The sequence below is a fragment of the Manacus vitellinus genome, unplaced genomic scaffold (genome assembly GCF_001715985.3).
Source record: "Manacus vitellinus isolate BGI_N305 unplaced genomic scaffold, ASM171598v3 scaffold_46_pilon, whole genome shotgun sequence".
Classification (NCBI taxonomy): domain Eukaryota; kingdom Metazoa; phylum Chordata; class Aves; order Passeriformes; family Pipridae; genus Manacus; species Manacus vitellinus.
In genome coordinates, this window is record NW_021940578.1 from 4,653,567 (window position 1) to 4,668,121 (window position 14,555).

The window sequence follows — 14,555 nt, forward strand, 5'->3', positions numbered from 1 at the left end:
CTCTTCTCCAGACTAACCAGGCCCAGCTCCTGTGGTCTCTCCTCCTCAAAGAGATGTTCCAGCCCCCAAATCATCCTTATGGCCTCCACTGGACCCTCTGGTGCTGAGGAGCCCAGAACTGGACCCAGTTCCCCAGATAGACACAATTGTGAGGAAAGGTTGAGAGAACTGTTCAGCCTGGAGAGAAGCTTCAGGGTGACCTAATTGTGGCCTGAGGGGAACTTACAGCAATGATGGGGCAAGACTAGTTACAGGAGCATGCACTGACAGGGGGATGGGTTCAAACTGAAGGACAGGAGGTTTAGATGAGACACTGGGAAGGAATTTCTTGCTGTGAGGGTGGTTAGGCCCTGGTACGGGCTGCCCAGAGAAACTGTGGCTGCCTCGTCCCTGGGAGTGTCCAGGGCCAGGCTGGAGCAACCTGTTGTAGTGGAAGGTGTCCCTGCTTATGTAACGGGTTTGGAACTGGATGATCTTTAAGGTCCCTTCCAACCCAAACCATTCCACGACTCCACGATGGACCCTCGCGCGGACTCGGCTCCCCCCGCTCCCCCCGTCACATGGTCCCGTCCTCTTCCCGCCCCCCCCCCCCCGCCCGCATGGGCCCTCTGCCCGCCCCACGCGCGCGCACTGTGCACGCGCGCCGGCCGCTCTCGGCGGCACGTAGCGCACGCACCCCAGCCCGCCTCTGGCGCGAGGCGGCAGCAGCCAATCGGGGCGGCCGCCGGCCCGGCCAATGGAGCGGCCGGGGGGCGGGCGCTGAGCGCGGGCGGCTATAGCGGCGGCGCGCGCGGCCGCTCGCCCTCAGTCAGAGCCGGGGAGGCGAGATCGGCGGAGCTGCGCAGCGGGTTTGCCGGCACACGGTGAGTGCGCCGGCACCCGCTCGGCCTCGGCGCCCCCGGCACCGGGCACGCGGTCAGACTCCCCGCGTGGAAGCGGCGGAGTCCTGGCCGCCCCCGTGGGATGGGGCCGCCACCGGGCTGTGCCGAGGCTCGTGGTCCCTGAGGGGTGCAGGCCGCTGAGGGCGGTTCGCGCAGCACCGGTGGGGGTTGGAGGGTCTGGGCAGCCTGAACCCCGCCAACGTATGGGACTAGGGGGTGAATTCAGAGGGATGTGAGGGTCAAGGCGCGGGCAAAAGCGGGGGAAAATGATGGGTCATATGAGTCAAGGCGGGGACACAGTCGGGGAGATATTTGGTCAAGGCTGGACCAAACTTTGGGGGATATGTTGGGTCGAGGCATCCTCAAAGGCAGAGTTTAACCTCTCCCTCTTAGTCATTAACAATCGCGCTCGGATTGCCTGCGGTGATTCGGACTTTCCCCCTCTTTAGTGGATGTCCTTCAGCTGCCCGTCTCAAATATTTAACCTTTGCCGTCGGCGCTCCAATCCGTGCCTGAGGTCTCTTAGCGGGTGGTTGAGTGCTGGTTACCCCAAGGCGGCAGCGCGTGGATGTGCATCCCTGGATGTTGAGGTGTGCAGAAAGAATTGAAGAATTGCGTGTTAACCCTCTCGCCTCGTGCAGGGACTGCCGGAGAGGATCCTGGGCTTCCTCCGGTTCCGTTACTCGCCTGCTGAGTCACAGGGTAGGGCTGGGACTGTCTGAGCCTGGCAGGAAGTACTGAAGTTTGTCATCCAAACCCACGGGCTGAGGCAATGCAGGTTCAGGCCTCCATCTTGTTAAAACACCGAGAGAGAAAGTGGTTCTACACGTCTGCGATTCATTCCCTGCCGGGCATTGTTTAGAACCCGTAGTATCATGTTACAGAGATAGAGGTGAATTTAAACCCCGTGGAATGCAGAGCAGTAGGGTTGGAAGGTGCACATTTGCCCTTTTCAGGAGTGCTTTAGCAGTGGATTTGATGTGTTGAATCCGATAGATTAAGCTCAAAGGTCTAATGGGCAGTAAACTATATTCAGGGTGGTAATGGTATGAGAGTTGTGGTCATACAGGACATTTAAATGTCATGCAAAGCTAGTAAGTGGCAGTTCTGTAATAAGACTCTAGGGTAGTTCTTCCTTAAGGCCATACTTCAGTGTTGCTTTTTAAATCTCCATTCAGATGCTTGCAGTGCTCAGCTGTAACCCTGTCTTGACTTTACAGATATGTGGCTGCAAAACAGCTCACAAGGACAGGCTTTGATGATAAAGGTGGCTGTAAATAAAATCTTTAGAAATAATTTTCAGTTGGAGTAGTCCCCACTGGTGTGAGAATACTGCATTTCCTGGGCAGAGCAGAGAATCAGATGGGGAATAAGTGGTGGTTTCTTGGACTTCAGGTGATGGTGGAGTGAGTACTCAGAGCTGGCAGTGGGTTGTGACTTAGCTTTGAGTAGCTGCTGACACGTGTGTTCCTGGAAGGCCAGGAAAGCTGGTGTGTGTGGCTTCTCCCCTGCAGGGAGACAGTGACCTTGTCAGCAGATTATGGTACAGAAAAAGGTTTAAGGCAATGTGTGTGTTAAATACCACTGTGGTATTTGCGTGTTGGGCTGATTCCAGGGCTCAGGACAAAGGTCTGGAGCAGACAGTGCTGCTGGTGACCTCTCCTGCCTTCAGTCAGCATTTCCCCAGTTAAACCTGTGCTCAGGCTACCCCTCGTGTTCTAGAGGAGTTGATTGAATTGGTTGAGGCAGGATTCATAGTGCTGAGCTTGTGGGGAGCTAAACAGCTTCAGTTGTACCCTATAGCTCAGGGGGAAAACTGTTCCTTGAGCACGGGAGTGAGGGGTTTTGCAAAATGAGCAAGAAAAGAGTGTGAAGGATTTCTGGAGTGGTGCTGTGAAATGGCTCTTTGTGCAGGAAAGGGAGGGACTTCTGGAGAGGTCGTTTGTCAAGGATGCTCAGTAGTGTCAGACCTGGCAGACATTCCCAGTGGAAGCTCTTGGAGTGTGTATTCCTGAAGTGCCTCCTTTGTGAAGGTCAACAAACAGTTCTTGCATTGTGCTAAGACTTCCTGTGAGCTGGCTGTGCTTTCAAAGAATAAGGCACCTAAAGTTTTGTGACAGAGCCACAGGTCTGAAAATGAAAGTGCCAGCCTAATAAACTCTCTGGATAAATGGGGACTCTTCCTGGTAGCCACTGCTCAGTGCACCTGCAGAGAGATAAGTGTTAGTGTGGGTGGGACTGATAACTGGAGAGTTGCAGGGATTTATTTCTAGCTTGTGTTATTCACTGGTTGAAGCTCAGTAGTGGCAGCGTGAAGGTCAACTCCAAGTAAGATGTGTTGCTTCCTAGATTAGTCCTATCATCTGTCAGTGTGTGGGTCTGACTCTGAACAGGCACTTGAAAATGTTAGAGGTTATACAACATACAGGGGCAGGACAGCTGGAAGGGACATTTGAAAGCCAAGGGGATAAGGCAAATGGCTGCCTGTGGTTTTAACTTCAGGGGGAGGAATTTGCCGTGGAGGAAGAACTGAGAGTGTGAAGTGACTCCTCACACAGACTCGGAACAAACAGCAGCGTTTCTAAGGTCGTGTTTTCTTAACTTTGCAGCAACTGTGGATTCATGACCATTTCTGTAAACAGAGTTGCCACCCACACTGGCTTGCCAAAAAGCCAGATTCCAGATAGTTCTGCTTCTGAGGCTGAGCTTTATTCTCTGCAGATGGGCTGGGTTTGGTGCCAGTGAGTGGCTTACAAGCATGTGTATGACTTGGTTTCTAAAATCTAGCCAAGCTTACGTAAGAGTTTTTCTTATGTGTGTAGAAGTGAGAAGGGGGAAAAGGAAGTATTCAGAACATTGTGGTGAATTTTCTTCCTTTTAAGAGGAAAAGTTAAAAGGAAAAACTCTTCCTGTAAATACTCAACAGGGTGTAACTATTAATGCAAGCTCTTAATTAGAGCTGTGGCTGTTTCTATTTCGACACAGGCTCTGTTTGGCTCTGAGCAGCTGCTGTGCATACTAAGAGCTGGTGCACTTCAGACTCTTTATCAAAAAGAACTCTAACTGGTAGCAGAGATTTCCTGTATTAGGATTGCTTGGCTGCTCTTATGTGGTGAGAGATCTCTCTCTGAAACCAACCTTCGGGGTTTAGACTGTTCTTCCCATCTAAGTTGAGACTTTTCCCAACATTTGACTCTGAACTCCCACCAAGTTTAAGAAGTTTTCCTGCAGTGTGAGGTTTTTGAACTGGTCTCGTGCCTGCAGGTATTATTACAGGATATAAAATTCAAGCTGATGCTTGCAGCAGTTGCTGCCTGCTTAGAGCAGTGCAAGGCCTGTGAGGTCCCTGGGCAGGGGGGCTGAGGGGGTTTCTGTGTCTCTGGCACCCCTGGGCTGTGTGGGAGAGGGACTGGGACAGGCCTGGTGAGAGTTGGGTGGTGCTGGTTGTGCCTGTGGCCAGCTGAAGCTGCCAAAAGTCACACACAACCAGCCTCTGGGGAGCCCCAGGAGCTGGGGAGTGGCACTGGCAGGTTGTGGTGGGAAGGGTGTGGGATGGGGCTCTGCCTGCTCTGCTCACCTGCAGCTTAGGCTGCAACATGATGGTCACCCCAACTCAGTGGTGACTGTGCAGAGCCTACCCAGAGACTTGGCATCTTCCTAATTCCCAGGAGTCGCCATATTTCAAAGGAATTACCACTTTATAACTGTGAGGACACTGTGACCTGACACCAGAAAGGCACGTCTGGTGTTGTTAATTAGAGATTCCTCCCTTCCCTGCTGAAGCTCCCGTTTTCCATTCAGACAATTTCTCTAGAGAAGTTTGCTGCCTACCAGGAGCTTGCATGCACGTCATCTGCTCCTACTGTTTGTGCAGGGTCTCATGATACTGCAATGAGGTCACTTAAAAACATCAAAAGAGACTCTCCCTTGGATATAGGGAAGAGGGTTTTTTAATGATAAAGGTGATGACACTGGCACAGGTTGCCCAGAGGAGCTGTGGCTGCCCCATCCCTGGAAGTTGGGGATGGTTGGACATGGCTTGGAGCAACCTGGTCTGGTGGAAGGTGTCCCTGCCCATGGCAGGGGGTGGAACGAGATGATCAGAAGGAAACTTCCAACCCATTCCATGAGTAATGCTAAAATCTTCTTTTCAGGTATTAAAGATGTCCATCACCAAGATCCACGCCCGTGAAATCTTTGACTCTCGTGGGAATCCCACTGTTGAGGTAGACCTCTACACCAACAAAGGTGAGTCCTCAGCTGTAGGGGTTCATTCCTTTCTTGTATCTGATGGAACAAATTATCCCATTCTAGCCTTGCAATTGTGCTTACTTTTTCTTCCATACATAGAACTTGTTGAGACTGGCAGGAAAAACCTCTACCTCATTCTCCTGGGATGAGTTTGCTGAGCTCAAGTTCCTGGCCTAGACAATGCAGGGCTTTTTGAAGTGTGCTGCTTCTTACAGTCTGAATTGTGCCAGTGCAGTTCCAAACCTGCCTTCCTTCCCCTGCCCTAAGCATAAACTGGATAGCACTTGCAAACTGAAGTTAAGGCCTTTGTTCCTGTCCTCGAGCAGCTGCTGATGGTCCTGGTGGCCAGTGCTCCCCAAACTCTGTGTGACTGAACTTTGTCTGGCAGTCACTTGCTGTAATGAAAGTCTTCTGCTGCAGAGTTGAATTTTGAGTAATGGTTTCTTCTCTGTGTGAGAACTCAGGCGTGACTAAAGAACTTGTCTAATTGGGCCTTCACATATAACATCTTATATTTTTAATTATTGTAGGACTTTCCCTTGGTTTGTGAGTTGTTCATCCCACATCTGATAGGATCTGACAAAGGCATTGTGCAGACTCATACCAACGTGCTTTGGTGGAATGAGCAAACACAATGCCTTTAATACACTGACTAAAGAGCTGATCTTTCTGCCTCAAAGGATTAATGCAGTCATTTAATGAGACTGCCCCCACTAAGCTCTTTGATTTAGTGGGATAAGGGAAAGACTGGAGGCTGAAGCTGGCATCTTGAACCACAGGCAGAACAGACTTCAGTGTGCAGATTTGCTCCAAGTTCAGCATCCTTGGCTGGAGGAATGAGCTGTCTGGGTGGCTCTGCTGTTGTCAGAAGAGCTCAGAACTCACATTAACAAAATAGACCTCTTAATTGTCCCTTTTATGCCATATCTTAGAATTTAAGAGCTTGCCTGCCAGACTGAGCTCAAAAGTAGATCCAGTGAATAAAGCTGCCTTTTTGGAAAAAGAATGGATGGGTTTGTAACTTAAACACTTGAAATGCAGAGTGGAGGAGAATGAGTCAGTGTGAGGGAAACACTGATAAACTGGTGATGCTGTAAAGGAGCAGACAACCCTCTTAGAATCACTGCACACATGAGCAGAGATGTGGTTTAGAGGCTTCCTCTCCCATCTCCAGGGCTGGAAGTATGGGCAGGTTGGGATGGTTTATGGGTGTAGGATGTTTTGTGGGTTTGAACGTGCCAAGACATTTCATTTTTGTGTTGTGCACAGGTCTGTTCAGAGCTGCTGTTCCCAGTGGTGCCTCAACTGGAATCTATGAAGCTCTGGAGCTTCGTGACAATGACAAGACACGCTACCTGGGCAAAGGTAACCCTGAGTGTGGGTCCCCAGAGAGCCCTGTCACAGGGGCTGTGTCCCTGCAGGTGCTGCTGCTGTCTGTGTTCTGTACAAGGCATGGCAAGTGAGCAGGGCCAGTGCAGATGGACAGGGAGGGGACAGCTGTGGGTTGGGGCACAGGGAAAGCAGAGGCTGCTGGGCTGGTTCTCTGGGGATGATGTGCAGGGTGACTCTGCCTCCAGCAGCGCAGCTGCCTCGTGCTGGAGGTCACTGTACCTGCACAGGTGGGTCTGTGGAGCTTGGACAGGCCAGGCAGGTGCCAGTGTCTCTGTACAGTGCCCAAATGTCCTCTGTTATGCTGCTCCTCTTGCCCTGTGTGTGTGTCAGAGTGCATCAGCAGGGTGTCATGAGGACATCCACACTGCCTCCTCCAAAAGGCTTGGAACCAGTCACAAGGTCTTTCCATGGGCCAAATTCTCAAAGAACCCTTAAATCTCTCAGCTCTGTCACTGTAGACTCCTTAGATCCCTGCGTGTTAAATCCTGAACCTGAGGTTTTGTGCCAGCTGCTGCCCACAGCTAATGTGCAGCTCTGCACTGGTAATCCTGGAGGAGGCTTCTATTTCAGGGTGCACAGCAGTTAAAGCCACTCTGAATTCTGCCTGTCATTACGGGTAGCCAGGATACTTAGGTTTGTGTTAATGGTGTTAATATTTTACTTGTCTGGGGACTGACTGTGTGCTCTGAAAGGAAATTAAACACAGCAGTCACCAGGCTGGCTGGGGAACATGTATAGATGAGAATGAAAAGCTGCAAACAAGATGTCATTACCTAATACACATCCTAATTGTAGTTCTTATGACCATTCTGAGAGCTTGGACAGTCAGGGCTCCTTTCTAACTTGCTGCTCTAAAAGCACTGGTGATGCCTTCCAAGTATAAGCAATCATCCTGACTTTTGGCTGGGAGAGGGAATTACTTTCAGAATCTTTTGCCAGTCAGGTGAAAGGAAGCCGAAATATTTTTTGCCTATTAAGAAGGAGCAATTAGAGTGGATAACTACTGAATTAACTTGGAGAGCCTTGTCTTAGAAGATTCATGGTTGTTAATGCTTTTAACGCAGAATAAACTCCTGGATGACTGAATATCCCAAAAAGCTGAAGAGCTTATGCTGTTTACCCAGGGCACCACTTCTTGAGAAGAGTAAATGTGTACTTACCTCACTGTGCTAAATGTGTGTGTGCTTAGACCTGTTAAGTCTGATCCTACAGGCAGTTCTTAATGGCATCTAACTAGACTGGTTAACAGGCTGTGGCAGCTGAAGGGCTTTGTCAGCTGGGAGATAACAGGAGTTGTGAAAAAATAATCACCAAATGGGATGAGTTGCAGATAACTGGTAGGCCTTTTGTAATATAAATCTGCAGACTTAGACTATTTGGAAAAGCAATTAATGTGGTTTAGGGTGCAGTTAATTAGCATTCACTGTTCTGAACGTGGGGTTTTTGGAAATGTTTAAACACTGCACAGTAAAACATGTGCTAGGGTGATGCTTTAGCAAAGTTACAAAATGATAGCAGATGGTGAAATGCCTGAGCTGCTGCATACCTAACTTCTGGGGAAACCTTTTTCTTTCCCCCTTTTCATAGATTCTATGAGTAGCCCATCCTAAAACCTTCTGTAAATGCTGTCACTCAGCCACTTGAGGTTTGGGTCCAAAGTGCTGTTGGCAGAATTATGGAGACCTGGGTGGAAAACTGAAATACAGCCTTGCACAATTTCCTTTGCTCTTTGAACCTTTTGTTTCTGGTCCACTGCTCAGTGTCAGGCTCGTGCTGGCTGGTAGGTCTGTTTAGCTGTGTGTGTCCTTTCTCTTGCATGCCTGTGGGGTTGGCTATGAGTCTTCCTGTCCCTCTTGATTCTGTTGTCCTGTTTGGCTTCTGTCAGGTGTCTCCAGAGCTGTTAAGTATGTCAATGAGTTCCTGGGGACAGCCCTGTGCACACAGGTAATGGATGTGCTTTCAGTGCAACCCTGTCACTTGGCTGACTCCTGCAGTGCATGGCCTTGCAGACTAACCCTGCACAGGCATTCCTGGGCAGTGTGTCCTTCAGGCAGCTCCCACTCAGTCGAGGTGACCTCTCTGTGAGCTCAGGTTGGATTGGGGCTGGAGTAGCATGAGGTGGTATTCCTGAGATCCCAACTAACACCTGCATAACCCGTGTGGTTGACCAGTGTCTGATCTGCTTGTTCCTTCCAGGTGTCTCAAAAGCTGTTGAGCACGTCAATAAAACGATTGCACCTGCACTGGTTAGCAAGGTAGGAGCAATCTGCCTTTCCCTAACCTCACCTAAAGCCAGGCAGTGTGGCCAAACCACCCCTCGGGGTGGTTGGAGGAACTGTGTGACATGGGGGGTGTTAGTGGATTGGGGTGCATGTGAACAAACTGACTACAGCAATTGTTTTACTTAATTTACTTAATGAATGCATATCTAATACGTGATCAAACCATCTCTGGCAGCCTGGTGGTGCAGTGTGTAGGAACACAAGCACCTGGGAGCTGCAGTGGTGTGCTTTACACTTGAGTGGCTGAATGATGAGGAGAGGCTGGGTTTCATCCAAACTGGGTAATTTGGAAGGGAATCTGAGGGATCTAGAAAAGTCTGCTTGTGTGAGATTCCTGAGTTCTTTGTGGGCTCCAAGCCCTGCTTACAAAGGATGGTGCAAAACTAGGTAATATGTGAAGTGATTGCACATCCAGCTTGCCTGTCAGCCTTGGTCTGCTGCAAGAGGCCAGAGGTTCTGCTGTGTGATGATGGCAAGTTTTGGTGCCTGCTCAGGGGTGTAGATGCAGTGGGGGGTCGGTGAGAGTTTGTGGACATGTTTGGTGTCAAACAGTGGGTTTTGCTTGCTTCTCTGCAGAATGTCAGCGTTGTGGAGCAAGAAAAGATTGACAAACTGATGCTGGAAATGGATGGGACTGAGAATAAATGTAAGTGGGCTTTGTGTTGTCCCGAGGGGGGGGAAAGGTTAAGAAGGGTTTATAGAATTCTAACTTACTTTATCAGAAATGTGTAGAGTGTGGCATGTGCTGTGCACTGCCATAATTAAAACTGTGGGGCTGGCATTGCTGAGTGTCTTTATAAAGACATTTCCATAAACAATTCCTTCTCTTTCAGCCAAATTTGGTGCCAATGCCATCTTGGGTGTATCTCTGGCTGTGTGCAAAGCTGGTGCTGCTGAGAAGGGTGTCCCCTTGTACCGTCACATCGCTGACCTTGCTGGAAACGCAGAAGTCATTCTCCCAGTTCCTGTGAGTCTCTTGGTGGGGCTGAAGCCTTGGTCTGACCAGCTGCCTCACGATGCCTGATGGGCATAAATGCTGTTATCAAGTTCCCCTGAAACGTTCTAACTTGGCTTTTTTTGGTTGCTCCAAGGCTTTCAACGTGATCAACGGTGGCTCCCACGCCGGCAATAAGCTGGCCATGCAGGAGTTCATGATCCTCCCCGTGGGTGCCGAGAGCTTCAAGGAGGCCATGCGCATCGGGGCAGAGGTCTACCACAACCTCAAGAATGTCATCAAGGAGAAGTATGGCAAGGATGCCACCAACGTGGGGGATGAGGGTGGCTTTGCCCCCAACATCCTGGAAAACAAAGAAGGTAAGAATGAGCTAAATGCAGGAGGAGCTGTAACTGAAAGCTGGGGAATTAAGACCATGCCTGCCCGATATCAATGGAAAGCAGGATCAGCAGGTTCAAAGGTGTAGGACTTGCTGCTGTTTCTTGGCTCTGCTTCTTAGCCTGACAGACATCCTGAGATGCTCTACTGATGTGGTCAGGTGTTCCCTTGGACATCAGCTTATGCAGCTTGACAGGGTGGCTTTAACTTCAGTGCCTCATTAGTTCCATTCCCATGGCAGCTTAAGGGAATCTTGTGTCCTTCCAGTTGAAAAGTGATGTGGAAACATCTGTGCACTGCAGGTCTCCCAGAACCAGTAGTCAAAGATCACTGGAGTTGTTTTTTCTGCTGACAGGGGAGGAAAACAGTTTATACTCTGCCTGGTCATGTGTGGGAGTGCACAAAAGCTTGCCTGGGAAATTGAGGCAATTGCTGCTTCCATGGCCAAACAGTTCTGTTCAGGAACCTGTGGGATGCAGTTTGTCTGTGGGAAGTGAAATACCTGTTCCTACAAAAACTGTGCCAGAGGAGCTGTTTTTCTGCCTCTCACAGAAATGGAGCTGCTAATAAGGCAGTAGAATACTACAACTCTTAAGTTGCTTGTTACTTTACACCTGTTAGTTATGTTGTTGTTCAGGGTGACTTCTAAACTGCACTGCCTTTTCTGACACTGAAGATCCTGAGGCAGCACCAGGAATGGGGCCATTTCTGAGTCCCTGTCACATGCAGCTTTGCTGGGTCTGTGCCCTCACAGACCTCAGTGAGGATGACCTTGAATGACCGTCACAGCCCAAGGAATTTCTGTTGCTGGCAGCTGCTTTTGCAGTCTGTGCTACATTAGCATCTTACAAAACCCAACCAAGCCCACAAAAAACCCAAACCAACAAGAAATAAAACCACTTGATCTAAGCTTCCTACTGCAGATAGCCTGGCTGATCCCAGCTGCTTCACTCAGGGGTAATGGGGAGAGTTTTACTGGTTGGATCATACTGAGTTCCCTCGCTTGGGCTCTGCCAAACAGTAGCACAGTAAGCGAGCAGTATCCAGAGACTTTTCCTGAGTGATTCTCTCCCCTCTTCTGCAGATAAATGTGCAAGTGGAGAACAGGTAGATGCCAAGAGGGGTGCCCTGTGCAGAGGCAGGCTGTGTCCCCTTTCCTGTCAGGGTTTGGATGGTCGCTGCTTCTGTGGGCAGCACTTGATGTGGAGCTAAAAGGGATTAGAGTGCAGCCAGTGCTTCCTGCCCACATGCATAAAGCTGAAGGAGGATGTGGTATCACCTAGCATTAAGCTTTCTGGGCTGACATGTAGTCCTGCCTGAAGAGATTAGGAATCCCATAATGGTGTCTCAAGGGTATTACAAGCTAAAAGCAGTATTAGAGTAATATCTTGTTCCAGTCAGTTCAGAAGTGGGAGAGTTTAAGAACCTTTTCTGTGCAGCCTTTGGGCTTTCCAAAGTGGGTAATGGAGATTCTTTGCCAAGTGAACGTGCTGCTGTTGGGAAATGAGCAGCTTTGGGGTTAAGATGTTTAGCAGGAGCTCAGAGATCCCTCCCTGTGTTCCAGCCCTGGAGCTGCTGAAGACGGCGATCGCCAAGGCCGGATACACCGACAAGGTGGTCATTGGCATGGACGTGGCTGCCTCAGAGTTCTACCGGGATGGCAAGTATGACCTGGACTTCAAATCCCCCGATGACCCCAGCAGATACATCACTCCTGACCAGCTGGCTGACCTGTACAAGGGCTTTGTCAAGGGCTACCCCGGTGAGTTCTTCATTAACAAGAAGCACGGTAGTGGTGGGTAGGGGTTGATTGCTGAAAGAAAGAGCTGCTGTGCAGCCTCTCTTACAGGAGGGATTGAGAGCTCCTCCCTTGATCAGCCTCTTAGGGGTCTTAGGAATGTTCTTCAAAGTGGATAGTGCTTGGCTGCAGCACTTTGGTACCACTGCATTCAAACAAGACCTTTCAGGCTGGCGTTGTCTAACAGCTGCTGGTATCCCTCTGCAGTGGTGTCCATTGAAGACCCGTTTGACCAGGATGACTGGGCTGCCTGGAAGAAGTTCACTGGCAGTGCTGGCATCCAGGTGGTTGGTGATGATCTGACTGTGACCAATCCAAAGCGCATTGCCAAGGCTGTGGAGGAGAAAGCCTGCAACTGCCTCCTGCTCAAGGTCAACCAGATCGGCTCCGTGACAGAGTCCCTGCAGGCGTAAGTTCTCCCCCTTGGCCAGGCCAGGCAGGGGGGTTGTTTTAACTGAGGGAGGTGAACATACAGACCAGATCCAGGGGAACAGAAATCTGTTGGTGGAGCATCTGTGAAGGGAGAACAATTATTAACTGAGAGAGGATATTGCAAGTAAACTTGTACCTACATGGTGTTGGTGTCATGGGGCACACTCACAGGGTCTGAGCACGTGTGAAAGCGGCTCTTGGTCACCGCCTTGTCACGTGAGCCTGACCTGTCCCAAAGGGTGGTTCTGTCCTGCCAAAGCCAGGAATGCTGCCACCTGGCACTGTCACCAGAGCAAAGGCTGCTGGGCTCATGGGCACGGTGTGAACCTCGTGTCTTTATCTCTTCCAGCTGCAAGCTGGCCCAGTCCAACGGCTGGGGTGTGATGGTGAGTCACCGCTCTGGAGAGACAGAAGATACCTTCATTGCTGACCTGGTAGTGGGTCTCTGCACTGGTCAGGTTGGTATCTCTACCTGCTGCAGTTTGGCTTTTTTGCTTGATGAGCTGATTTGGTGGTGAAGCCAAGGCCATGCTGCACTGCAGCTGGGGGCTGCTCTGCCTTCAGGTGTGCTGTGCCTGTACACAGGGAGCCGATTTGACTCACAGGAGTGTGACAGGAAAATTGTTATCTTGTGCAAACTCACCTTTAACCACCAATTTAAAAAACCTTTGTCAGCTCCAGTGGGTGTACTGGGATTTCCTGATCCTGAGGCTGATAGCAAATGAACAATCTTTATTGCTCCCAAACCTCTTGTGTTTGAGTGTTTAGATATTGAGCCTGATGCTCAAATAAAGCTTATCACTAAATTATTATTACATAATTATGCTTGTTTCTCTGAATAGTGTTGTGTTGGCCCCTCTGGCCTGGTTTCTACTCTAGTTCTTCACTAACTTTGTGATTTCCCTTTCAGATCAAAACTGGTGCCCCTTGCCGATCCGAGCGTTTAGCCAAGTACAACCAGCTGCTGAGGTGAGCCTTGGGAGAGGGGAACAGGGCTGAGCCTGGCATAGAATGAATGCTCCAGTAATGCTTGGGGGGGCACAGCTTGGTTTTCTGCCTCTCAGAAACACCCTGCAGCTGAAGGACATAAAGTGACCCTGGCAGAGGTGCTTTTGGGCTGGTGCTTTGTGGGGGTGGCTGAAGGCTGAGCTGGATGGGTGAGGTCCTTAACAGACACACTGAAGGGAACATCACAGAAAGCATCCTGTGATCCTGGATGTGAGATTGTCCTTCTCTCTGCATGGGGCAGTTCTCCTGGGCAAGCATTTAAAATGTTTAGGTTGAGTTCTGCCAGATGGGGGGCACTGACCCGACGGGGCAGTTCCGTGACTGGTGGGAACTGGTTTGTCACTGGCAGTGCCTTCAGCACCACGTAGGTTGAGGGTTTCAGTGTAAGGCCAGTGGCTGTGCTGGTGCAGGAGCTCTGTGCTGTCTGCTGACCCCCAGTGCTCTCTTGCCTCCCCCCAGAATTGAGGAGGAGCTTGGCAGCAAGGCTCGCTTTGCTGGGAGGAACTTCAGGAACCCTCGTGTCAACTAAGTGTGGATCAGTCGACCCCTGTTCTGGCTTTGAGCACCAGTCATTTACTTAGATCACAGTTACCTGTACTAGAAAGTTAAGGGCAGCTGAAGGAAAAGACCAGTCTGCAGGTCCTCTTCCCCCCTAGATGATCCCTTCACCCAGTGTTTTCACCAACTCTGATGTGTTAATTGTAATGCTCTACTGCTTCTGTAGAACAGTCCTCGAGGGGGTTCTGTGTATTTAACACCCTCAGGGATCCTGACATTGTGGTTCTGGGCATCAACACTTTAGTTCCTTTCTCTGCCTGTCAATGTTTGGAGCTGTGTGATTTGCAGTGCAGCAAGAGGTACCTGCAGACAGAGTTAGTAGTGTTTTTACATGTGATAAATAAAAGCATCAAACAACCCAACAACGTGTGGTTTTGAGTTATTTGGAGGAGATGGAGGGCAGGGATACCCACCTCTGCGTCATGGAATTGTGGAATGGTTTGGGTTGGAAGGGACCTTAAAGCCTATCTTGTTCCACCCCCTGCCATGGGCAGGGACACCTTCCACTAGCCCAGGTTGCTCCAAGGTCCATCCAACCTGGCCTTGGACACTCCCAGGGATGGGGCCACAGCTTCTCTGTGCCAGGACCTCCCCACCCTCCCATCACATCCTGGTTTAAA

General features: G+C 50.1%; 1 protein-coding gene across 1 annotated transcript; it reads left to right on the plus strand.

The window, feature by feature from the left end:
- Positions 1–763: 763 nt before the first annotated feature.
- ENO1 (enolase 1) lies at positions 764–14,297 on the plus strand. The gene is made up of 12 exons (XM_018079428.2): positions 764–863; positions 5,036–5,129; positions 6,402–6,497; positions 8,721–8,779; positions 9,383–9,452; positions 9,640–9,773; positions 9,898–10,120; positions 11,704–11,901; positions 12,145–12,346; positions 12,719–12,827; positions 13,280–13,338; positions 13,837–14,297. The coding sequence occupies exons 2-12, from the start codon at positions 5,045–5,047 to the stop codon at positions 13,904–13,906; spliced, it is 1,305 nt and encodes a 434-aa protein (XP_017934917.1). The 5' UTR covers positions 764–863; positions 5,036–5,044; the 3' UTR covers positions 13,907–14,297.
- Positions 14,298–14,555: the final 258 nt, after the last annotated feature.

Coding starts and splice junctions, on each gene's coding strand:
- ENO1 (XM_018079428.2), top strand. CDS start 5,045: ATGTCCATCACCAAGATCCACGCCCGTGAAATCTTTGACTCTCGTGGG. Junction 6,498..8,720: donor GACACGCTACCTGGGCAAAG/GTAACCCTGAGT, acceptor TGTTCCTTCCAG/GTGTCTCAAAAGCTGTTGAG. Junction 9,774..9,897: donor AAGTCATTCTCCCAGTTCCT/GTGAGTCTCTTG, acceptor GGTTGCTCCAAG/GCTTTCAACGTGATCAACGG.